At 37.6% G+C, this 26,412-nt stretch overlaps 1 protein-coding gene across 1 annotated transcript in view; it reads right to left on the bottom strand.

Annotated features, from left to right (window-relative positions):
• The window catches only part of EPS8L2 (EPS8 like 2), a 1,747,011-nt gene that overhangs the window by 904,303 nt on the left and 816,296 nt on the right, over window positions 1-26,412 (bottom strand). Inside the window, exon 4 of the mRNA XM_044059131.1 lies at window positions 19,791-19,855. Within this exon, the coding sequence (XP_043915066.1) occupies window positions 19,791-19,855 (65 nt within the window). The remainder of the gene's footprint in view (window positions 1-19,790; window positions 19,856-26,412) is intronic.

The following is a 26,412-nucleotide window of genomic DNA, read 5'->3' as shown; positions in this document are numbered from 1 at the left end:
AAAAGAATGAGAGGGAGAGAAGGTTGGATGATGTGCGGATAGTGAATCATGAAGTGCAATGGATTAGCAAGGAGGAAGTAAGGATAGCTATGAAGAGGATGAAGAATGGAAAGGCTGTTGGTCCAGATGACATACCTGTGGAAGCATGGAGGTGTTTAGGTGAAATGGCAGTGGAGTTTTTAACCAGATTGTTTAATGAAATCTTGGAAGGTGGGAGGATGCCTGAGGAATGGAGAAAAAGTGTTTTGGTACTGATTTTTAGTAATAAGGGTGATGTGCAGAGCTGTAGTAACTACAGAGCGATTAAATTGATTAGTCACAGCATGACGTTATGGGAAAGGGTAGTGGAAGCTAGGTTAAGATGGGAGGTGATGATTAGTGATCAGCAGTATGGTTTTATGCCAGGAAAGAGCACTACAGATGCAATGTTTGCTCTGAGAGTGTTGATGGAGAAGTCCGGAGAAGGTCAGAAGGAGTTGCATTGGGTTTTTGTAGACTTAGATAAAGCATATGACAGGGTGCCTAGAGAAGAGCTGTGGTATTGTATGAGAAAGTCGGGAGTGTCAGAGAAGTATGTAAGAGTGGTACAGGATATGTACGAGGGTAGTGTGACAGCGGTGAGGTCTGCAGTGGGAGTAATAGATAGTTTAAGGTGGAGGTGGGATTACATCAAGGATCAGCTCTGAGCCCTTTCTTATTTGCAATGGTGATGGACAGGTTGACAGACGAGATCAGACAGGAGTCCCCGTGGACTATGATGTTTGCAGTTGACATTGTGATATGCAGTGAGAGTAGAGAACAGGTGGAGGAGACCCTGGAGAGATGGAGATATGCTCTAGAGAGGAGAGGAATGAAGGTCAACAGGACTAAGACAGAATATATGTATGTGAATGAGAGGGAGGATAGAGGAATGGTGAGGATGCAAGGAGTAGAGGTGGCAAAGGTGAGTTTAAATACTTGGGATCAATAGTTCATAGTAATGGTGAGTGTGGAAGAGAGGTGAAGAAGAGAGTACAGTCAGGATGGAGTGGGTGGAGAAGAGTCAGGTGTGATTTGTGACAGACGAATACCAGTAAAAGTGAAAGGGAAGGTCTACAAGAGGGTAGTGAGACCAGCTATGTTATATGGGTTGGAGACATTGGCACTGACAAAAAGGCAGGAGTTAAAGCTGGATGTGGCAGAGTTAAAGATGTTAAGATTTTCACTGGGTGTGATGAGGGTTGACAGGATCACGAATAAGTATATTAGAGGGTCAGCCCAGGTTGGAAGGTTTGGAGACAAAGCCAGAGAGGCAAGATTATGTTGGTTTGGACATGTGATGAGGAAGGATGCTGAGTATATTGGGAAAAAGATGCTAAGGATGAAGCTACCAGGTAACAGGAAAAGAGGAAGGCCTAAGCTAAGGTTTATGGATGTGGTGAGAGAGGACATGCAGGTGGTTGGTGTGACAGAGCAAGATGCAGAGGTCAGGAAGAAATGGAAACAGATGATCTGCTGTGGTGACCCCTAACGGGAACAGCGAAAAGAAGATCATGATGATGAATGCTGATGCCAATGAGAATTAATGAGATCTTTGTCCTCAGTAACATCAGATCAGGAAAATGGATGATGTAACCAGACACTTTAATGGATGTATACAGTGTATGTGTGGAGATGTGTTCTTTAAACTCAATGGACCTGTGCCTAATATGAGGTCAACCAGGGAAACACTACATTTATTTGAGTTGTGACTTCAATAAAACGTTTAAGAAGCTTTTTTATTAAAGAAAGTTCCAAAAAAGAAGGAAAGACAATGGCAAAATACATCACATCACTTAACTTACCAGATCCCATGATGCAATATTAAAGTGTGACAATACACTTTAAGTATGTCATGTCAGGATTTCAGGACTTTTAAGTTATAACATTTTATACTGTTTAGAACCATACACTGCCTGCATTGGGGGTATACCTGTGTGTGTGGGGCTACATTCTACAAACTAACGTAGAGTTCCGAAAATACTGGTAACACATCTGGTGTTCCCTACAGTGGAGGCCAAACAGAAAGATGAAATTGACAAGGAAATGAGATTACTACTTCTGGAATTGAATTCATCCTCAGGTCATGAGAGCACATTCACATGATGGACCCTGTTTTCACAACATCTCACCAAGATGACACTGATATATATAGACTGCATTTTACATATCATGTAGAAAGTTAGGTGAAAAATAAAAAAGCCACCTGGGTGCACAGGTCCCAGAATGAAAAAAATGCCCAATCCTGGTGTACACACTGGTACACACTGGTGTCATGACTGGGAAAACAGGCTGTGTAGACACCCTAAGACACAGAAACATTCCTATAACAGGGTTAGACCAAGCTGAGGGTGAGGGTGGCCTCCCTATGATAGACTATAAAACAAGTCCACAAAACCACAAACATTGACAGACCAAAAAAACATCCATAAAGATGAACTATTGAGGATAAGGAAGACATTATATATTGCTGACATTACTCAAGAGACGCAAAATTTCCAGACTGAAGATATTCAGAAAGATTAAAATAGAAGCTAGTTGAAAGAAAAATACTTATATGTGAAAAGCTGTCAAAAGCTTCTGTTAAAATATACATTTATTAATACAGCAGAGCCATGAAAAACATTTCATAGATGCAAAATCGTTGGGCTATCTAGAAAAAAAGCAACAGAGGAAGGTGTTAAGATTTGCATTGGGTGTGACGAGGATGGGCAGGATTAGAAATGAATATATTATAGGGTCAGCTCAGGTTGGACGGTTTGGATGGAAAGCCAGAGAGGCAAGATTGCATTTGTTTGGACATGTGCTGAGGAGGGATGCTGGGTATATTGGGAGAAGGAGCTGGCAGGTAAGAGGAAAAGCAGAAGGCCTAAGATAAGGTTTATGGATTTGATAAGAGAGAACATGCAGGTGGATGGCGTGACAGAGAAAGATTCAGAGGACAGGGAGAAATGGAAACAGATGATCAGCTGTGAAGACCCCTAATGGGAGCAGCAGAAAGAAAAAGTAGAAGAAGAAGAGGATGAGGAAGAGTGAAAATACAAAGAAAAAAAAACAGAGATTTCTGAAAGGTATAAAAAGGAAACATAGACATGGGAAAGAAAAAGAGATAATTATGTAAAGGAGAATGCCAAAGTAATAAATACAAAAAAGCAGGTCCAAAGATATTTGAAGAGAAATACAGACAAAGGCATCCAGATATGGAACGTTTCACAATACAAAAATAAGAAAACAAGAAGAAATGTAGAAAAGAGGATTAGTAAGGTAGACGATAAACAAATAGAAACTGCAGTTATGGATTATCTGTAAAGTGAAGGACTTAACATGGGAAACCCAATACAGCCAATGTCCCAGCATGACAGAACAACAAGTCCCCAGATGAAGGAGAAACAGGTGGAGCAGGATGCATCTGAAGACTTGTCACATGGTGATGCTCTGGAGCCTTCTGTAGGAGACCAGTACAAATGTCCAGTTGAAGTTGCACAACAAGGAAAGGAGCAGGAAACAGTAGCAACTCTCTTTCAGGAAATATTGCAGAGCAATAGGCCAATGGGTTCCCAAATGAAGGAGCAGCAGATGAAGCAAGGTGCATCTGAAGAGGATATGTCATAGAAAGGTGTTCTGGAACTTTCTGTGGAATACTCACAGAAAACATAGAGCAAAGATAATGTGTTCAATCCACAAGAAAATGATTTAAGGGAAGACATGCTTGATTTAATTGAGATGGATAGACATATTAAGATGAAATAAATAGAATACAGAAAGTAAATTAAATAAGACCCAAAATATTACAAGACTGGTAAAAAAAGATGAACACAGCAATCAGGACTATTAAGAGAAATTCATTTGATGTGACAGAAGTAAATAGGATATATTATTCTGCAGCTAAATTAATGACGAAAAAAGTGTTACCACAAAAAATTAGAGTAACAAACGAAAGCAAGGGAACAAGTAAAATGTCAGAATGAAAGCATAAAGTAAAGAAAACTATAACGAATTTAACGCAAAAAGTATGACTATTGGAAGAACATAGAAAAAGGGAACAGATCATCAAAATACTTACAAAGATAAATGTAGTAAAAGCAATGCACATGCAGCTATAAATGTATCACTGTGCTTGGGTTTTTGTAGAACCGAAAATACTATGTCCATTTACATATTACAGCAAATGTAAATGTTTTTTCTATGTTTTCGTTTTTAAAATAGAGTATAAGCAACTGTAATGACAAGAACGTTTTATTATTTTAGGACTAAGAATGTTCACTTTGTTCAGGGCTGTCACCAAACATAACTAAAGCTACTTCAGTAAAAGCACCACACAAGTGTCATCACGGGATTGGACAGCACTCAGACTATGAGGCAAGATACCTATTGTGGGAATACATATATAAATAGTGTTGGAATGTCACTATTTCATCAATTATTGTACTGCTCAGATTGCAAATTGATTTTACTATTAATACATATGACACTAAATTGATCCTGGAACAATAATTATCTTTTACTCTAAGTGTTGATGCTTAACTGTTACCTTTAGTTACCTGACCACTCATGGGTGTTGAACTTTGTCCTCCTCAAGATTTGGATTAATGGACCAGCTTGTCACATGCTACTGAAGCCATATGGTAATAAAGTCTGCCTAGGCCTGCCAAAGTGCACATGGATTCCCAGCATCAACAGAAAATTAAAAAAAAAATTTGCCATTAAAAGAAACTCGTATCAGAAATTAAAGAAATTTCTAGAACACATGAACATTTTTATATAAATGAGAGAGAAATGGAGATAATAATGAGACAAACTCAGTATAAGAATGCATTATATTTGAAGAGGAAACTCTGTCTTTGTTTTTGTATATTAACGTTATTCAGACTCAAACAGCTGCCTTGTGAGATTTGATAAATGTATTTAAGTATGAGTCAGCTCACAATGCAGTCTTTGGTAAAGATCAATACAATATCTGACAAAACATTGCACTGCCCACAGCTTACTGCCATTAGAACTTTGTGGTTTCACTCCATGCAACAAAGCAGATAAGCTTGTGGACATTATGACGAAGGACGTCTGCTTGGTTGAAACAGAAATTACTTATAAACACACAGCTTTAGATTTTTCCCCAGAATAAATGTGCTGAATCGACTGGGTTTTCAGGATATCCAGAATCACATATATGCACATAACTTCTGAAGTACTTTGTTTATAGTAATTTTGTTTAACATATGTCCTCTATATGAAGTATTTAATAATTAAATGCACTTTACCTCATTTAAACTAAGAAATGCATGGTGTTAAGAGTATAATAGCAGTTTTCTACTTTTGGTTGGTTAATGGTGCTATTTTATTAAATAGTTTATGAGTACATATGAGATTATCTGCAAATTAATTTATCTGACTATAACAACCAAGTAACCCTGCAGGAATAAAAAGCCTTGACTTCTATTAATATAATAAGAAAAGTAAAAACTTCCTGGAAGAAAGCAGTAGTAGCTGTACTACCAAAAGAAGATAAAGATCCATCAGATCCAGCTTCATACAAGCCCATTTCAATACTAAATCATGATTATAAAGCGTTTATTTCTATAATGGCTAAAAGAATGGGAAAAGTGGTGCCAAAATTGACAGATATGGATCAATGTGTTTTTGTGGACAGGAGGCAAACATTTGACAACATAAACAGTATAATGATGATCCAGTGGGAAGCAGAATGTAAGAAAATACCACTGTTGTTGGTGGGTCTTGATGCAGAGAAAGCATTCTACAGAGTAAGCTGGGATTTTATGAGCAGAGCAATGGAAGCATTTGGATTGCCTGATAAAATTATAAAGTTGATTAGGCTTGTATAGGAAGGATTGCAAATTAAAGTGGGTGTGGTCCTCTCTTGCATTATATTTAGAACCACGTGAAAAGAAAATAAGGGACTCAGAAATTCAAGGATATCATTTATTATTATTTATTTTTTATTTATTTTATTTATTTTACATTTGTTGACCAGGAAAGTCCGACTGGATATATGTCCATTTTCAGCAAAGGCCCGGCGAGATAAGCTCCAAATACAATACAAGAAATTTTAAATAAAAATAATATGCAAATTAAAGATACATTTTATACTAGTAATACTCAAATTAAAAACTATAAACACAGTCATGTATACATATATTTTTTTTAAAGTGCGGTCATAGGACATGACAAACAAGGGTAGGGAGATATTGCTTATGCTAAAGAGAAATACTTTTGGAAGAGTTTGCGGAGAGAAAAACCAAAGGAGGAGGAATTCAGAAATTATAGACTTAAGAGTGATAAGCCAAGAGGTGCCAGTGTCAGTCAGGATTTGAGCATGGACATAGCCATTGTGATTTTAGGAAGATTTTAAGTTGTTTTTTGAAAAGTGGAGTGGAAGTCAGGGATGTAAGTTCACTTGGTAGCTTATTCCAAGAGTTACCAATCGAGTTAGTAAATAGGGAGTCACCAGATTTATTGTTAGATTTTAGGGTAGAGACAAGTAGTCTGTTGGCAGATCGTAAGGTAGCAAGATTTTGATAGGGGATAATAAGGTTTCTGAGTATGGGAGTATTTGAGGAATGATGCAGGATCTTGTGAATGATTATGAGTTGCTGAAAAAGAAACTGGCTTTGCAGTTCAAGCCATCCTAGAAGTTTTTGTTTTTTGCTGTGATGGGTACGATATGGGGTATCAGAGGCAAATCTGGCTATGTTGTTATAAGCTGTGGCCAGCTTATTGATATTGCTTTTGGAGAGGTTTGCAAAGATTGGGCAAGCATAGAGGAGAGTAGAGAGTAGGTGAGTTTTGGGCAGTAGTAGTCCTGGCCGAAGAAGTGAGAAAAGGTTTAATTCTATATAGGGAACCAAGTTTTCTATTCACTGATTTGATAGTTAGGTTGATATGGGTGTCGAAATTAAGATTATGATCAACTGTTACCCCCAAAAGTTTGGTGGTAATGTCAGGAACTATTGTGGTGCCATTTTTAGATATGACTGTGAAGTTTATGGTGGGGGATTTATGAATAGGGGTAAACAATAGTAATTTAGTTTTTTTAGGGTTGAGGAGGAGACAGCATTGATGGAACCAGTTTTCTACTAAGGTAAATATTTTTTGGGTTTTGACTTGAAGTTGGGAAGGAGAGGAGGAAGAACAGATTAAAGTTGAGTCATCAGCATATTGTATACAGGTAGTTTGAGGAAGGGAGGTTTTCAGATCATTAATGAAAATGGTAAAAAGGAGCGGTCCCAAAATAGAACCTTGTGGGACTCCGAGAGTAATAGGGAGCAGAGATGACACTTCATTGTCCCAGAGGACTGCTTGCTGTCTGTTTCCTGGCTAAGAATGAAACCATTTGATTGAGTGTGTATCTAATGTGAGAGAGTTAAGTGTGTTTATCAATAGTTCATGATTCACCATGTCAAATGCCTTGGACAGGTCAATAAAAATTGCAGAGGATAGGAGATTGTTTTTATGATTTTTATTTATACAGTCAGTAAAGGATAGGAGAGCTGTAGTGGTGCTATGATAAGGTCTAAAACTGTGTTGGTAGTCAACTAGAAGGTGATTTTGGAGGAGATGATTAAGAAGTTGGTGATGAAGACATCTCTCCATAATTTTTGCTATAGGTGAGAGAAGGGCTATTGGGCGGAAATTGGAAAGTTCAGTTGAGTTACCACCCTTGTGGAGGGGGATGATATCAGCCACTTTGCAGATGTTTGGGATAGATCATTCTGTTATGGTTCTGTTAATTAAGATGGAAATGGGGAAGACAAGAACTCCAGCTGCCATTTTTAGATATTCAGCAGGGAGGAGATCAGCTGAAGGGGTGCAAGGTTTGCATTTCAGAAGTAAGATGTGTATGAGAGATGTAGGAATGGGTTGTAGTTGTAGTAGGGTTAATGAATTAGATGACACAGGTGGGTTAGAGGTGGACACTGCTGGTAAAGAATTAGAGATTAGACAGTTTCAGTGAAAAATTTGTTGAAAGTATCAGCAATTTGGGTGGAAGACTGTTGGGTCAAATTACAGGGGTAGGAGTTTTAGAGTGGCCAGGATGAAGTAATTTATTTATTCCAGACCAGAATTTTTGTGGGTTTTGATATTGGGTTTGTTGGAGTTGTTGGAAATAGTTTTTTTTGTCAAGGAAAATGGCTTTTTTAGTGGCATTTCTAATATGTCTAAAGCTTAAGTGATCAGTAGGATTTTTTGTATGTCTCCATTTGTCCCAGATTTTGTTTCTAAGTCACATTTTTGCCTGGTGTCTTTTGTGAGCCAGGGAACTGGTTTGTTCTTAATTCTGATCATACGAGAAGGGGCATGATGCTCCAGAATTTGTAGAAATGTATTGTTAAAACAGGAAACCTTCCTCAAGTGGTAAGTGTTTTAGGGGAGTCCAACTGCATGCTCTAAGCTCAGCTTGAAATTTAAGTAGGTTTAGAGTTTTTGTATTTCGGCTGGTTCCGACATTTACTTGATTGGATATTGAAGTTTTTAGTTTTGTTATAAAGGTAAGAGAATGATCACTGATATCGTCGGGAAGTATACCTGTTGTATAAGATTGGGGGTTACTGTTAACTAGTATCAATCTAAAGTGGTTTGTTTATTGCTGGGTTTGTGAGTTCTTGTATGGTAGGAGATGGTTTGATGAAAGCCATGAAGGTTTATTAGGGTAGTAGGATTATCAGCAGTGCAGCTATTCCAGTCAATATTGAGATCACCATGGAGTATGGTCTCTTGGGGTAAATTTGAGGAGAGCCAACAGAGGATATTTTTAATGGTATTAATATTATTACCTGGGGGGATGTAAGAGCAGATAATATAGATGGATTTATTGGCATTAATTAAAAGCTTAGACATTAAGATTTTAGCACTGCTAGTTGAAGGAGGTGTAAAATCGAGTGCAGAGAGTTGCAGCTCAGAGTTATTTAATATTGCAACCCCACCTCCTTTTTTGTTTGGGCAGTCTAATCTAATTATATTGTAGCCTGGGGGGAGAATATCATTATCTTTAGTGGTTGGTTTGAGCCAGGTTTCAGTTAGAAAAAGGATATCGAAGGAATGTAGGTCTAGCAGGGCATGTAGGTGGCTAATTTTATTACTTAAACTTCGGATATTTAGGTGGGCTATAAGGAGTGAGTTTTTGCTAGGAGAGGGGGAATAGGAGGTGTCAGGATGGGGGGATTGGGAATAAGGGTTACTAGTGTTAGGGCCTGGGTTTGGATGAATATCACCATGTAGAAGTAGGTACTGTTGTGGTATAAGAGACAGTTTCAGTAGTTTGCCTAGGACAGGGATAATTCTTTTGGTTTGGAAATACTTGAAATGGATTGTTCCATGAAACTGAGGTTTAAGGTAGACTGTTAAGGATGTAATGTTACAATGGGAAGTAGAATTTAAAAGGGAATGAGGGGTAATTTGTTTTAAGAAGGGATAGAATTGTGTAAAGTGTGGGGATTCATAGGAAGTGAGCTTGTAGGATAAAAGCAGAGTGCCAATTGTTATAGATAAGCGGAGCAGGTTAGAGTGTGTTTTAAAGTAGGATATGGGCATAGTGAATGGAGTTAGGTAGGAGATACAGGGAGAGTAGGTATGTACAAGTGTGAGTACAGGGAGACTGAAGTGAGAACAAGGGTCAGTAAGGGGTGGGTCTGTTTAGTAAGAAGTAAGTATAGGGGTTAGGGGAGGGACTATTCCAAAGACAGGAAGAAGAAATTAAAGAGGAGAAGTGGGAGTGGGATTGCTAAGTATATAATGAGGTTAATTAGGCTATTGGCTAATGAAGGAAGGGGGTGTGTTTAGAGAAATATAAGGTTAGATGCATTGGGGTGGGTGGGAAATGAGGGTAGGGTAGGGGAGCCCGTAAGGCAAACTGAGTGGGTAGAACTGGATGGTAAATACAGCAGAAAAAGTATCAGCTGTCTTTAGTGAATTGGCTTTAAAATGTTAGATTAGGGAAAAACTGTTGGTTACAAAAGTGTTTTCATGACTTAAAATTAGTAAAAAGATTATGGGGTGAATAGCCAGTTTTAAACCATTTAACAAGGAGGTTAGGACAGTAGTTACCACTAAAAGGATTAGGACTAATTAGGTTAGATACTTAAAAGTTAAAAAAAAGATGTTGGCTGAATACTGCCATCTAGTGGACAGAAGGAAAAAGGCAACTGGGAGAGGTAATGTAGGTTTTAATCCCAAAGTCAGGAGGTACGGGAAAAAAGACTAGGTAGAGGTGGTGGATAGGGGTCTGCGTTAGGCTGCAAGATCTCACACAGAGGGGTTACCAAATAGACAGATATAGTAATTACAGGTACTGCTGATTAAGTAGGAATTTCACATACATGAAACAATACTTTTAGTAGCTAAATCTTTACTAAGCCTGACAGCAGGCCTCTTCAGGTATGTCTTCTGGTTTAGGAGAGGTTTTTCTTGGTAGTAAGTCAGGGAGGGAGTACCCAAGATCACTTTACTGGAAGAGAGAAAAAAGAGAACACTAAGTTAGCAAGTTATAGGTATATGAGAGAGAGGAAAAGGGGGAAGTTATGAGTAACAAAATACCATGAAGGACTAGAAGAAAGGAGAAATAGTTAGAAAAAGAGGTCAGAGATTAGAAGGAGAGAAATATTTGCAACATAGTAATGGTGAAATAAGAGGTGGAGAGAGAAAAAGGAACAAGAACGAGGGGTAGTCTATAAAAGAAGTAAGACAGAGAACATAAGCTTGGAGGACAAATGAAAGAAATTAGGAGAAACAATATAGAACAGTAGCACACTGATATTCAAACATTAACTACAAATCCTAATTCTCCTTCAATAGAGAATGGAAGGGAAATAGGGAATATCCAGATCAACAGTGAGGCTGAGCATTACAAATGACCAATGCATGCACAGTTCATGTTCTCAAAGACACAGAGGACAAATTAAACATTTGTAAAAATCAAGCAATCACAGCCAATACAATCCCAGCTAAAGAACACACTTAATATGAATTAGTTTTGTCATTAGAGCAATTTCTAAGCAGGGCAGATAATTTACAGAAAGTGGCAAATATGTGGTGAAATAATTCTGAACATGGTAAAATCACATGAGAGACAAATTAGTAGGATGGGCAGTCTCCAAACTCTGGAAGAATGTTAACTCACAGGTTAATCATAATTGGTATGGTAGTCAAGAAAAACTGGCTCTATTTGCAAATGAGATTATTCCTTACCTGACAAAAACCAGAAAGAGACATTACAGTGTTGTGGAACATACTGAGACAGTTTCAAACATTTTCGGCTTACAAACTTAATGAAGCAAAAACAAAAGCAATAACAGTAAATTACGTACCCACATATGAATGAGTTCAGCAATATTCATATTTATGGGGACATGATAAAATGAAGTATTTAGGAGTATGGATTAAAATGATACTGGTGTGGCAGTTAGGGATACATGGCAAGAGACTAAACAAAAGATAATACAAAAACTGAGAAAATGGAAGCAATGTTAAATGGATATTGATAATAAGATACAAGCAGTTAAAATGTTTTAGTCCCTTTAGTCTTATACACAGGTCAGGCATATTTTTATCAATCAGAGGAGAAGTTGTGGATAGCAATTAATAAAGGTGAGAATGATTTTATCTGGGAGGGGAAGACGGCAAGTAACAAGTGGGATAAGCTTATTCTTCCAATAGAACAGGGCAGATTGGGATTATCAAAATTGAATGGGTATTTCAGAGCAATACAGTTTAAAAGTTTCTATACATAGTACAAGCAGAAAACTATCATTCAAAATGGAAAGAGATGCTGATGAAATGACGGAAGCTCAAGTAACAGGGAGGGACTGGGATTTTGGATGCAGACCTTTAAGGAGAACAACAATAATTATACAGAATATTATATTTGTAAAGTAGCAGAAGGTCTTCTAAGAACTAAGCCAACACAGGAATGGAAAAGGGAGATTCTGCCAATAGGGGTGACTAGAATTAGGGATACAGACAACAGGCAAGAGGGGGTGGGAATGTATTGGAGAAAACTGGCAAATTAACCAAGGTGCATGTAGCAAACAACTAGAGACAGAAAGGTAATAGGATGGGAAGATGCCAAGAATTTATGTGGACTGCAAGATAAAGACTGCCTTCCATAGCAAGGATTTATATCAGATTATACAATTCTTCCTCTAAAACGTGCACGCTGATTGGCCAGCCCAACCAGTGTGCCCGTAAAAATCCTCAATATTATACTAAAGGTCCGTCATTAAGCCGCTTTTTTTTTATAAAACATCTCACTACTATTTAATATAGTTTGTTAAGTTAACATAGCAGGTTTAAAAAGCAAAAAAAAACTTGGGAGATCTCCGTTGTTTTTAAACTGTTCTGTATGTTATGTTAAACATAGCATAACAACAATGTGTAAAAACTAGGAATCTTCTCTGCATCTTTACTTTTTTTAATTCAGTCAGCCAGCTAATGGGTTTGGCACTAGTAGGCAAAGCTTAATTTATAAGTAGGAGATCTTTATTTTAAATTTTTTAAGATCTTTAAACTATTTTAAGCGTTAACTAACAAAGAAACAATAAAAAATGTGGACTTCTTGCATTCTCTGCCCAACGTTGATGATGTGCTGCGCTACATAAGCATCATCAGACATGCTACCGCTAATACCAGACAGGCAGCTAATATGCAGGCAAAGCGAGAAAAATAATGCCATTATTTATTTAAAGTAAGTAATTGCTTTTTCTAAATAATGTCGATCTATATAAACAATAGCCAACACTCATCTGGGGTAATGTTTTTAACCATTTTAGCGTTGCTTTTGGTCCCGTGGGCCCTCGAAGACACCGTGCCCCAATGCAGTTATTTAAACAGAATATAGACAGAGGAAAGAAATAGGGGATCCTAAATGAAAGGCCAGCACTTGTAGAGTTTTTAGTAGATCTACAACAGAAGTTGCTATTAAGAAAGGAATAATTTAGTAGAGCATATAAAATATTGCATGGTAACTATAAGAATCAATCAGAGGAGATTAGGAAGGACCTGGAAGAGAGATTAGATAAGCAATTCACAAAGAAACAATGGGGGGATATGTGTATACCTCCCAAACATGCAGCAAAACTTAGAAGATTTTGGATATTTGCCTGGAAGTTCTTACATAGGGATTTTTGTATCCCAAGCAGACTTCAAATTATTTTTCCTCATGTAAACATCAAATGTTGGAGGTGTGATGCAGCAGAAATAAATAACTGGGAACATATTTTCTGGGAGTGTAATGAGTTGATAGACTTTAAAGATTCCCTGCAGATTGATCTGTCAGAGATGCTGGGTGAACAAGTTGGAGTGACTACGGAAATTATTTTTTTTGAGCTATGATAAAAAATGTGAATTACTTAGAAATAGCAAGGTCTAGCTGAGTCTAATTATGATGGCTGCCAAAAAAGCCATTACTAGAAAATGGAAATCAAAAGTCTAAAGCAACTTTACTAGAAGTAGTGAAGACAGTAATAGAGTTAAAACAACTGCAACTGGGATCTTTAGAAAAGGGTAGGAGCATATTACCTAGGAAAAAATGGGAACTGTGGGATCAATACATGCAAAGGAGGAATTGAGTTTAAAAGAAGGCAGGATTTGAAAGAGCTATGTAATGGATGAAGAACAGTGACTGGATATGTTAAAAGTGATGCATAATGTTTGCAGATACAGTCTTGTTGCATGGTTTGGAATGTATAATGCTTGGGACTGAGATTGTGTCGCTATTGTTTATTGTCATTTTTATAAATGTATCATGGCCTACGGCCATACATGATAACTTAATAAAGATGTTTTTTGTTAAAAAAAAAAAAAGCAAAAACTTTAAATACTGCATGATCCTACACTGCATAAGATGACTTGCATTTAAATTTTCTCATACTTAATCTTAAGTAATGGATGGGGAGACAGAACTAGTTGCCACATACTTAATCATAAGCAATGGATGGAAAGACAGAACTAGTTGCCACATACTTAATCTTAAGCAATGGATGGGAAGACAGAACTAGTTGCCACATACTTAATCTTAAGTCATAGATGGGGAGACAGAACTAGTTGCCAAAAAAGCAACACAGCATTCAACAACACAGTTCAACTGGGTAAAAGCCTATTTGGTAGAAGACAATTCTTTCATTCTGAGACCAGTGCAGCCTTTAGTTTTTTTCTTCTTTTCTCTGAGATGTGGCACTGTCATGTTTGATAAGTAAGAATTAATGATTGACATTGTGGGCTTTATCAGGGAAGTAATGCACACCCAGGGGGATTACAAAGCCATACGTGATGGGACTTACCCTCCAGTAACTTAGAGAATAGGCTATTTGCTACATTGTTTTTTATTACTATATACGTTTTGTGTGTGTATGTGTATATATATATATATATATATATATATATATATATATATATATATATATATATATATATATATATATATATATATATATATATATTAAGATGCAAAATAATTCCTTTGCCTAATGTTTCAAACATGTTCTTCTTCTAGTGTATGTAACTGTTATTGGAGGAACTATTTTACATCCAAAATATGAGTTATGTAAGTATTTAATGTCTAGACACACAAGAGACACACACAAACACCTGCCCAGTTTGTTGAGTGAAAACAGTTCAGATGTCAAATTGTGATCAAATGAATGAAACAAAAAAATCACAGAAAGAAAAATGGCAATGCAACCATCCATGCCTCTTAATTGTTCCTGACTTTGCTGCATAGTTTTGGTCTTCCATTGTAAACCTCTTTGATTTTCTGGTAAACTATTGAGGATTAAAGTCAGTCAATAATGCTAGACATTAGAGTTTCATCCTTCTTATTGTTTAGGCAATGCATGCAATGTTGGTTTGTGCTGTATCTGTCTCTCTCACTCACACTGATTTTATTTCTCTGTGTCTCTCTCTTGCATGCAAAGACACATGTGCAAGTACACACACACACACACACACACACACACACACACACACACACACACACACACACACACACACACACATACACACTTTTTCCTTTATTTACCATTTTTGATTCTCACTCACTAAACAGCAAAGCCATGTTCAGCAAGTCTAAAATGGTGGCCATTTGCTTTTTTCTGAACCACTTACACAGTGCCTTTCTATAATGCTGTGAAGTGGCAGGGTTGTTTTGTAGCAGATATTACCTGTACATTAACACCCTGTAGGGGAACCTTTGCACACTTCACCCATTCTCTAATATTGTCAGACATTACAGAGTTAGTACAAATGTACAAGGTAAGATGAACTTTTCTCCTTTAAAACGATTAGTATATTTGCATGGAAAGGCTGCTTTTCTTTGGAAAACAATATTTTCATCATTCAGTTTTAAAAGTTTAATTTTTGAATTGTTTTTATACAGTAAAATGTGTACAAAATCTGTTAAGGGTCCCCAGAAGGTCTGCTTTCATTTTTCCCCTCACAGAGAAGCATTTAAACAAATGTAGTATCATCTTAGACCAGAGTAAATCTTCTTTACCATACTTTACATGACAATAATGTCAACACAGGCAGAGGAGCACTGACACAGAAACCATACTCTCTCATGTCTTTCTAGTTTTTGTATGTTAAAATAGAATATTATGTGATCTCAGCACCAATGTCACTGTTTATTGTGGTACAACATCAGTATTGTTGCATGGCTCCTGGAAACCAAGCCAGTGTATGACACAGCACTATAACCTGTACATCTTCTGCTTAAACTGACAGTGACTATGGTAATCAGAGGTGATAATAGTGACTAAGAGGATATACAATCCAGAAAAGTGCAATTATCCAAAAGCAGGCTAATTTTAAGGTTCAGTGAACTTAACTTGAGTGAACTTAACTTGAGTGAGTACAGGGTGATAATTTCTCAGTACAGAAGGGCAGGAGGACAGATAATTCCTATATTTGTTATCATAGTGTTATGGGTAATGAATTTATCGATTTCTTATGACCCCATGTTTTCCAGCTACCTTGGATGTCATGGCCAGTCATTGCCTCATCAGAGATGACAAAATAGTCCTAAATATTTATACTTTGACTACATCTATACAAGATTCTCACACACTGACATTTCATCCTAAGGGATTGGTGTCCTACAGGATGACTAGTTTTCTAATCAGCTAGTTACCGGCTATAAGACTTAACTACTGTTAGGTACTCTGCTTCTAGTACTACCAAGGAGCATGTAACAGAAAAGTATAGAAAATCATGGTCACCTGTTACTGGTAAAGAATAAAAACAATATTGACTAACAGTTAAAAAATGAGAGCATGTGAGTCTTTGAGCTTTTCATTCTAGGCCTGCCTTGTTAACTGGCTTCTGCTTAATAGGATATTTCTGGGAGAAGACACTCCCAAATAACAACACATTGCTGCCATAGGCTCCACAGTCTCCCTCCGTCCTAGACATGTGTCAGGTATAGACCAAGAGAGGCTAAGACAAATGAAACCACTAGATGAGGACAAAACTGGATGCAGATGATAACAAGCTGTGATGGAGCAAGAAGAGCTCAAAAAACATAACCCAAAGAAAGGAGCTGAAAGAGTGACAGTACTTCATTTGCAAAGGCTTGGCTAAAAGATTTATTACAGGGAGCATTGGGATTTGACTAACAGGTAGATTGGAGCCATAGTGTAACGACAGCTGCATAGTACCCAGGCAGACTATGGCATTTTATTTTCAAGTGCTACTCCTAAAGGCAGTGACCTAGTGCTGAATATGAGAAAGGAGAATGCACTGGTGATAGTGGAAATGGGGCACCTATTTTTGTCAGGACTTAGAGGAGGCTTGAGCTTCCAAATAAAATCATGATTGTGCAGCATTTACCACGTGGCCAGGTTAAAACTACAAGCAGTGGAAGTGAGGGTCACTTAAAACACATATGGAAGGGCACTCCTCTGGTGGCAATATGATGCCCAGAATGACACTAACGTGAACTGTGGACTTGAGGATATAGAGACTGATAAGGCATTAGAAAGTAATTAATCTTATAAGCTGAAGCAAAGAGGCAGATAAGGAGGCCTTATAGATGATTGGATCTATGACGGACAAAGAAAGAGAACCAGACGTGACACAACAAGGACTAAAATAGTAAATGAGGGAAGGAATGGCATGGGTGCGTCGTGATTCTACACCATTCTAACATTCTCTTTCTTTTTCTTTTTTCCTGGTGTATCACACAGGGAATAGTCAATATCATCTCATGAAAGCAGCTAGAGAACAGCTACATGTTTCCTTTGGGTCATGCAGATTCTGTGAAGAGAAACAGGACAGAGTTCTGAACACCACAAAGTAAGCACACAATACTCTTTTATTCTATGTTATGGCACAGAAGGTGTACACCTTTGGAGAAGGTAAGACATGTTTTCTCTGATACTTTAGCTATTTACCCTGACATTAAGAAAGAGCATGGTGGAAAGGCTGGAAGTAATAGATAAAAAAGAGCTGGAGTAACCAAATGTTTTCCCCAAGGACATGTATTTGTTGTATGTCTCTACTGTTATATGCAGTATGTTAAGAAATTACATCATGGCATGCATTCTACACAATTCTATACAGTTCTACACTTTTCAGTGTTATGACAGGGACCCATACATATAGGTCTAGTGACTTTACACTAAACTGTTTTTGGTTGACATGGAAATGGTCAACATCAAAAAGGTCTAAAAGGTCTAAAACACCAGCGAGGGAAATATGCCCTTTTCCCAATGTAGGGCAATGTCAGAGTTAGTACATTTCATTAGTAGGGGGTACCAGCATTTGAATCTGACAACTGAGATCCCGGAACACTGACTTCCCACTCCAGGTAAGTAACCACTTGGCCATCCTGAAAAAATAGTAAAACTGAAGGAAACCCACCCATGTGGGGGGCTGCACCTTCCCAACTAAATATACCACCTCTGAGATCGCACTACAGTGGGGGTAAGGGGCAAAGTTCAACAGGTTGGCCAAGCGGTTACTTACCAGGAGTGGGAAGTCGGTGTTCCGGGAGGTTGGTGTTCTGTGCTACTTGGCCTTTTTGTCTCAGCTAACTGAAAGTCAGGTAAGTGAACTTTCAGCTCTACTGAAGTGGACCCATATACAGATAGATACACACATATATTATATACATATAGAGAGAGAGGAATTGTGGAATAAAACAGGCAGCACTGAAGTTTGTAAAATAATGTGGTTGTATTGAGTACAAACAGAAAAAAATGCATGCTCTTCCAAAAAAATCACATGGAATGGCAAAACAATACAGTGTGGACACAGTCTCTCTAACAAAATTCTCCAAGTTTCTAAGCAACTCACTTTCTTCTCATTTTCCTTGAAATTAATATATATCCACGTTCCTTTTGGCATGCCTTGTCTTATGGATAGGAGAACTAGGTGCCTACCTAAGTAGCCATTAAAGCTATGAGTCCTTTTCTCCTAGTTTCCCATTTCACTAGACAGTGCTCCTAGACTAGCCCTGATAAGGGGCACTTGCATCCAGTGGGCTGTCCCAAGCTGTTAGCAACTGTGTTGCATATTTGTCTTTAAAATTTCTATGCCTTTCACATAGATGCTAATTACTGATCCAGCATGTGCTGTTTACCTATGAGTCCCAGCATATGTCTTGCAGTTTAACTGGTTGCCAGATACACCTTCAATAAACGAGAGCTTCAGGGGAAGAAAAGGTTAATGTTGCTCATCTGCCTTCAGTGTGAGACTGTTTTGTTTTGTTTAGCAAATGGATATCAGTGCTTTTGCTGTAAAATTTGGAACCGTTTTAAATGAAATCAAAACCTCTGTAATCCCTGTAAAAGTGAAAAAGAAAACAGCAACAAACACGTAGGGGGATATTGGTATGACTCCTGTGGTCACATTTGACCAGGATCCAGCTCTGATTATGTGTACTTTCTATACAAAGGAGCATGGATTCAGCCACAGAGTTAGGATTATTAACTATTTTGTAAGTCTAACTATTTATATAAATGTGACTTTGCTTATATGAAAACTTCAGTCTAAAGTTGCAATTCTTTAATTATCCTTCTCTTACCTTGCAACATTTCTGACAATATGAAATGGAGTCACAGAAAAGTCATTACTTACAGCTTCATAATGCCTGCCCATAAAACAGGTATCAAGAGCTGACCCACTGTCAAACTTCTGTGTTTAGTTTAACAAATAAACAACATCCAGTATTAAGTGCATAGCAAGAACAGCTAGAACTTAAAAAATTGCTTCTTAAAGGTGGACATGGCTAGGTATTTTATGATCCTTGTGATCGTTTGCCTAATATTATTCTTATGTTCCAAATAAAGTCAGCAAGGGGAATACAAATGTAGTTAGTTCTGCTCATGTATAGACATACAACCATGCACACATGCATGTTATATACAAACACAGACACAGTCAGACACACACGCACACACACACACACACACACACACACACACACATACACACACACACAAACGCACATACGAAGGCACGCATGATGACACACGCACACACACATACGCATGCATACACATACACACACACACACACACACACACACATACACACATACACACACAAACGCACATACGAAGGCACGCATGATGACACACGCACACACACATACGCATGCATACACATACACATACACACACACACACACACACACACACACACACACACGCACACTTTACCACAGAACAGGTACAAGTAACATTACTGACTGTTATCAGCTCTACAACATGGAAAATTCATACATTCTGGAACTGCTGTTACAGGCACAGGCATCAAAAGCTTACCTCAACATGATACTGTGAAGTGTCATGCATTATGACATTGGAGTTGGAATATATTTTTCTCTGTTCTGAAAAAAAAACAAGCAAATACATTTGTCAGAAATATTTCTAATCAGTGTTTTATTTCCAGTGGTACTGCAAGCATTAGTGAACTTCATAAATAACTACAGTCTGGAGATGCATTTTATAATAATAACTATAAGCATACAATTTTGGGAATAATCACTAACAAAATTCACAACAGCCTGATTTAATACTGTTCAGCATTTACAGACAGTATTAAAATATCCCAAACAAATGTTCTTCAAGGTGCCCTTGTCAGCATAAACATATACAACATACATGCTCTGCAAATACCTCAGACTACATATGCAAGATAGCATGTTAACTGTAAGTTAGGAACAGTTAATGGACCTTTCTCCACAGTTCAAGCAAAGTGGGATTCTAGAAGTTGGGACATTGGTGTTGCAGAGTTTTGTTGATGGGCATCTGCAGTGCCATTGTAGGAGTTGCTACTTAGAGGGCAAGTGGTAGCTGACATGTTGTAGAGTTGAAGGGCATGGTCAGTATGGACCAATGACCACCTGGTAAGGAAAAATACAGCTTGTTATGCTCCATTTTATAAATGTATTGAAGTACTGCATAGCTGATGCCTCGTTTATTTACTTACTTATTTGCATTCATTAACTCAGATAACCCAACTGGGGAAGGAGCCCCTTTTCAAAGGAGGCCCAGGAAAATAAGCTCAATTTGTATATTTATTGGCATAAATTTTGAAAAGCAGAAATCATAACTTAAAAGTAAGATATAACTGCATCCATATTAGTCTAACTTAATAAATAAATGAGGTTTGGTAACAAACTAATTTGTCCAGGGACATCTTCGGGTGGGGGTTAGACAGAAAGTAGTAGTAGTGGGAATTAAGAGAGTAGGGAAGTAGGGCAGGGGAGATGAAAGGGTTAAATGGGAATGATGGATGATTGGGAGAAAATGAGGTAAAGATAGGGAGGAGCTTAATGGGCTTTATGCAAGTGTAGCTGGGTAAGGAATCACATTTTGGCATGAACTTGCTATGCAAGCTTATGTCCCCGACGGCCTAGGTAACTTGGAAGACAGGTAGGCCTGAGATAAGTGCAGAGTGCAGAAATATGGGCTGAGTATTTGTTTTTTTACATGGAGCTTTGGCTTAATGCTAAAGGTTTTAGCTCTTAGACACAGTGTAGAGTTCGACTGGGACTGTTTTTGGGGCTGAGAAGTGAGCGCAAGTAATGGCCATTGTTTAGTTTATGCGAATGCTTGGCGGGGGAGGTTGGAGTTGAACACATGCAGTAACAGAGAGTGAGAGACATACCATCTAACTGTTCAGATTTGCTCCGTCCTCTTAGTTTTGGGCAATTCCTTGAGGATTACTGCCTGCTAAATCACCACCTGCTGTTCCTGCAAACTTTCCATAAGCATTTCAATCATATACTCTAATAAGTATATGAATTCTTGATGGGACTTAGCCCATAACTGCATGTATTATTGTCTGAAACTGAAGCCACATGATTTTGATGCTGTCTACTATGTTTTATCTAAGTTTGTAACCCTACTGAAAACTGCATATTATACTTATCTCTAAATGTTTCTATTGTTCCTAATGTATTTGTCCTCTGCTTTCTGGAGCTTTTCTCCCCGGGCCTCTGCTGAAAATGGACATATATCCAATCGGACTTTCCCAGTAAACAAATGTAAAATAAAATAAAATAAATAAATAATGCTAGCTTTAAGAGTTGTAGAGCTCTTATCCTTTCTGGGTATGTACAGTACGGTTCAAATCGCTTGGTCACGAGTTGATGGGAGCTTGCATGAATGCCTCTCGACAGGGGAGTTTAACTGGTTGATTTATGGCTGCCTGGCTACGTTTGGGTGTTGAAAGGCTGGCTTTCATAGAATTGGTGGTGGTTAGGAAGATGTGTGCGTGGAGGATGCAGATTTGGGTTGCTGTGGTAGTCTACGGTTCCTGAACAGTTGTCAACTGTACAGATTTCACAGAAGGTCCAGATTTCTGCCTCATAATTGTGGTCATTCCATAAGCCTGTGCTGTTTGGGTTAATTAGTGGAAATCAGTAAAGAGTGAAGTTAGAAAATACTGACAGACATTCTTAGTTTCGACTTTATACCCTTTAGAAAATTCATGCTAATGCAAAACCTGTTCTATCAATTTTTTAGGTTTGTAAGAATAATATTTAAAAGTGCCCCTGTTTTTGTGCTTCTTTCCCATCTTTATTCGTGGCTTTGTCTAGATCGCTTGCTCTAAAAGGTTGAGAGGTATGTTGTTCGGGTTAGAACTAGGCTGGGTCTGGACCTGATGCTTCCACGGTGTGGAGGTTAGTGTTGGTACTTTGTGACGCTTAATACCCAAAACCCCAATGGAGAATCAAGTGTAGGGAAACTTGTGTGTGTCATTCTCAGGGTGTTCAACTATTTTGTCATCAAGTATTTCACTTTCCTTTCATATCTCAAGCTACCTAGGAACAATGTCTGCAATGTATTTTCGGTTAAGTCTTTTTTTTATGCTTAATGAACTGTAGGTAGTTTTCTGGATATCAGTGACTCAGTAAAACGGAAAAAGGGGTGCTAAACAGCCGTTCACAAATGTCTGTAAAAACGCTGAGAACTCAAGATATTTTTAACGAGTGAAAAGTTTATTTAAAACCAAACACGTTTTCGTCACTCAACAAGAGTAACTTCATCAGAAATAAGAAAGACACTTCATTGTAATGTCTTTTAAAAAGTCTGCTTCAAGGCAATTGGTTATGTTAGCTAATCAGCTAGACTCTTTAGGTGAAAATCCAGGTAAATAACATTTAAAGCAACACAGGCTGCAAAAACAAACCTAAACAGCTAAATACTCAATGGAAAAGGAGAAGAAACAAAATGTATACTTTGTTCCCAGATGTTACAACAATTATCATACAAAACATTTTATTATTAACTTTTAACAAATAATAAAATAATATAATAAAATAAAATAAAACAGTAGTCCACTTAGCACACAACAAAAACAGGTGAGTATAGCATATATCAGTTCTACTCTGAGAAAGTACTGTGAACTTGTTTACAAACATATGTGAAGAACCTATACCAACAAATCTACCAGATCTTTTTAAACTGGTTTCAATGTCTCATACAATTTCAATAAACAAACAACTGTAATATACTTTGTTTATTGAAATCAAAGAGCTGTATGAGACATTGAAACCAGTTTAAAAAGATCTGGTAGATTTGTTGGTATAGGTTCTTCACATATGTTTGTAAACAAGTTCACAGTACTTTCTCAGAGTAGAACTGATATGTGCTATACTCACCTGTTTTATTGTGTGCTAAGTGGACTACTATTTTATTTTATTTTATTATATTATTTTATTATTTGTTAAAAGTTAATAATAAAATGTTTTGCATGATAATTGTTGTGACATCTGGGAACAAAGTATACATTTTGTTTCTTCTCCTTTTCCATTGAGTATTTAGCTGTGTAGGTTCGTTTTTTCTACCTGTGTTGCTTTAAATGTTATTTGTGGTTTTAACCTAAAGAGTCTAGCTGATTGGCTAACATAACCAATTGCTGAAGCTTTAAAAGACATTACAATGAAGTGTCTTTCTTATTTCTGATGAAGTTACTCTTGTTGAGTGACGAAAACGTGTTTGGTTTTAAATAAACTTTTCACTCGTTAAAAATATCTTGAGTACTCAGCGTTTTTACAGACATTTGTGAGCGGCTGTTTGGCACCCCTTTTTCGTTTTACTGTTTGTTTTTTTAGCTTTTTTTCATTTTGTTTGTTATGGCGACTGGAGTATCAAGCAGCCCAGCGAGCCCGAACCTATTTGGTTCTTATAAACAACCGGACTCTTCTGACTTAGCTATTCTGTTGAGTTCGTTAACTCAATGGATGGATAATCTTGCTTACTGCCTTGACATGGTGGACAAAAGAAATAGTGAAGCAGCACAGGCTTGTAATGCTAGTTCGCGTTACAACAATTCCGACCTTTACAATCAGAACCTACCCAGGACTAATAATGCTGACAGGGAACAGGTGGGACCGAGTTCTAACACAGTATCTCTACCTCCAGGACAGGATGTTCGTGTGGAACTCAATTCGATAACAACAGATTCCGAGAACCACCTTAGCGACACAGGGCTTATTGGCACTCCCTTGTTTTTGGAGTGGGTGAACAACACAGGCAACTTAGCCTCAGGTTTCACTCCTAACACGGAACGACCGGCTACTGATGCTACCCCTGCACCAGTGAGTATTCAAATTATTTCTGAAAAATTGAAGCTTTTAGATTTTAAATGACTTAAACTAAAAAAGCTTCAATTAGAAGTAGTCTACTTCAAACAATGCCTTGTTGAGAAATTAGTACCTAAAGGGCTGCGGTTTCATCAGTTTCCGACAGGTCTGGTACCAAATTCCCTTTTTCATAAAGAACTGTTGAACTTGTTTGATTCATCTGGATTTCTATTAATGGAACTTATGATCAAACACTATTCTGTTCAAATAGAAAGTATTTCTGTAGAGGTAAACGATCTGGATAAGGACATCAAATCTGACATTGACTTTCTCAGATATAAGTATGACTATGGGAGGGTCTTTACTAGTATTGACCAACTGATGGAGAAATTAAAATCTAACAAAATAAAGAAACTGAACCGGGATCGTTTGGCTTACTCAAACGGGTCTGCTTATCCTAAACCTCAGTTAGCACAAATTTGGCACAACAAAAAACTAGTTGGTCTTTCTAACAACTTGACTACAACAACTAGTCTTGGCCATTTTAGTGAGATTAATACTAATGTTGATGATGGTAATAATGTTCAGCCTTTTGAACCCTTAAGATGTAGTGAAAGGTTGCAGTCTAATAACTACAATGGCAACAATAATACCAGTGTTAATGTTCAATTGCCTGTTCCACCTTTGAATAATCACCAACAAGAACAGGTTGTTCACCAAGGGATGAACTGCAAGAACTTTCCAAAACCACGACAGAACCAGAGGAACAAAGGTTGGAGCAACAGGAGGAAGAGATAAGTGACCTTCCTCCTGTACATTCCCCCACTAAACTGACTATATTAAAGAACTCTAGTGGTGACTTCAACATTTACAATTTCTCATCTATCAACATAGAACCAGACTTGATTGACTTACTAGCCAAAGGCAACATCTTTGTCCCTAGTAAAAATGTGAACATTGCTAGAACACTAATCGACTTGAAGTGCTTTGTCAGGAAGCTTAATTTATCCTTCCTTTTGGGCAGTAATGACTGTATCCATCCTAGATTTAAGCCTTCTAGCACCTTTAACCCACCTTTACACCCTTTGTTACGACTGTTTGAAAATGTTTGTGAACTAGACATCAGACATATTCCATACAATCGCAAATATGTCAACCATTCTAGACTCAATAATGTGAGTTTTGAGCAAACACAAGTGTTGAACCTGTTGAGATCTTCCCTGGTGTGGAGCATTAAACCTGATAAGGGAGGTGGTTTGGTTATCTTTGATATAACCGATTACAATAATAGGATGGAATTGGTGTTAGACAATCCAGCCTATTCAAAGGTATCGTTAAATGAATATAACATAGCTTTGTCTAGAATTAAGAATTATTTTAGGGACCTATTCATTGAAGCTAAAATTGATCTAGATACATTTAACTACATCAGCATTCCTTTTCCAAAGTTACCAACAATGTTTGGAATCCCTAAAATTCACAAAGATATACTGAACCTACCATTGAGACCTCTCATTGATGGTAGAGCATCCCTAACATACCCTTGTGCTAAGGTAGTCGACTTTGTACTTCAAAAATACCTGAAACAGATTCCACAAATCTGCAAAGACTCCTGGTTGTTTTTAGAAAGCCTCAACAGTTTGTCTATTGATTTAGACTGTAACCTCTTGACCATTGATGTGGTCGACTTATATACCTCTATCCCACACATGGAAGCAGTAGAATGGGTGGCTCTAATGATGAAAGAAAAAAATGCTCCAACTAAGGATATCGACTTGGTTTCTGAACTCATTGATATCATTTTGACAAATAACTTCTTTACTTTCAATGGTCTATACTACCTACAGAAACATGCTGTAGACATGGGCTCCCCATGCGGAGCGAGCCTAGCGAACCTTTTTGTAGCTTACTGGGAAAAACAGTTCATCTTTGACAAATTAGACATAATTAATTCTCTTGTGTACTATAGGAGGTTTTTGGATGATATTTTTATCATATTCAGAGGTGACAGGTATGCAGCAGATAGACTTATTGATTACTTTAATTCCACCTCTACATTTTTCCAATTTACATACAAATTTGACATATCTAGTATTGACTATTTGGATGTTAAACTGACTAAAGTTCTAGCTAACAAAAAGTTGTGCTCTACTATTTACAGAAAACCGTCATACTGCAACTCTTTTTTGCATTATTCGCACATCCTTTTAAACAGAAACGTTCCATCATAAAGGGCCAATTGGTTAGGGCAGCTAGGATGTGTTCTTTAGAAGCAGACTTTTTGGTAGAGTGCCAACTACTACTACAAAGTATGTTCACGAATAGAGGATACCCCACCCATCTTGTTCACG

The sequence above is a fragment of the Protopterus annectens genome, chromosome 17.part0 (assembly GCF_019279795.1).
Source record: "Protopterus annectens isolate FY-2018-M chromosome 17.part0, PAN1.0, whole genome shotgun sequence".
Lineage (NCBI taxonomy): Eukaryota > Metazoa > Chordata > Ceratodontiformes > Protopteridae > Protopterus > Protopterus annectens.
Note: the sequence above shows the minus strand (reverse complement) of the source record. Positions and strands in the feature narration are given on the sequence as shown.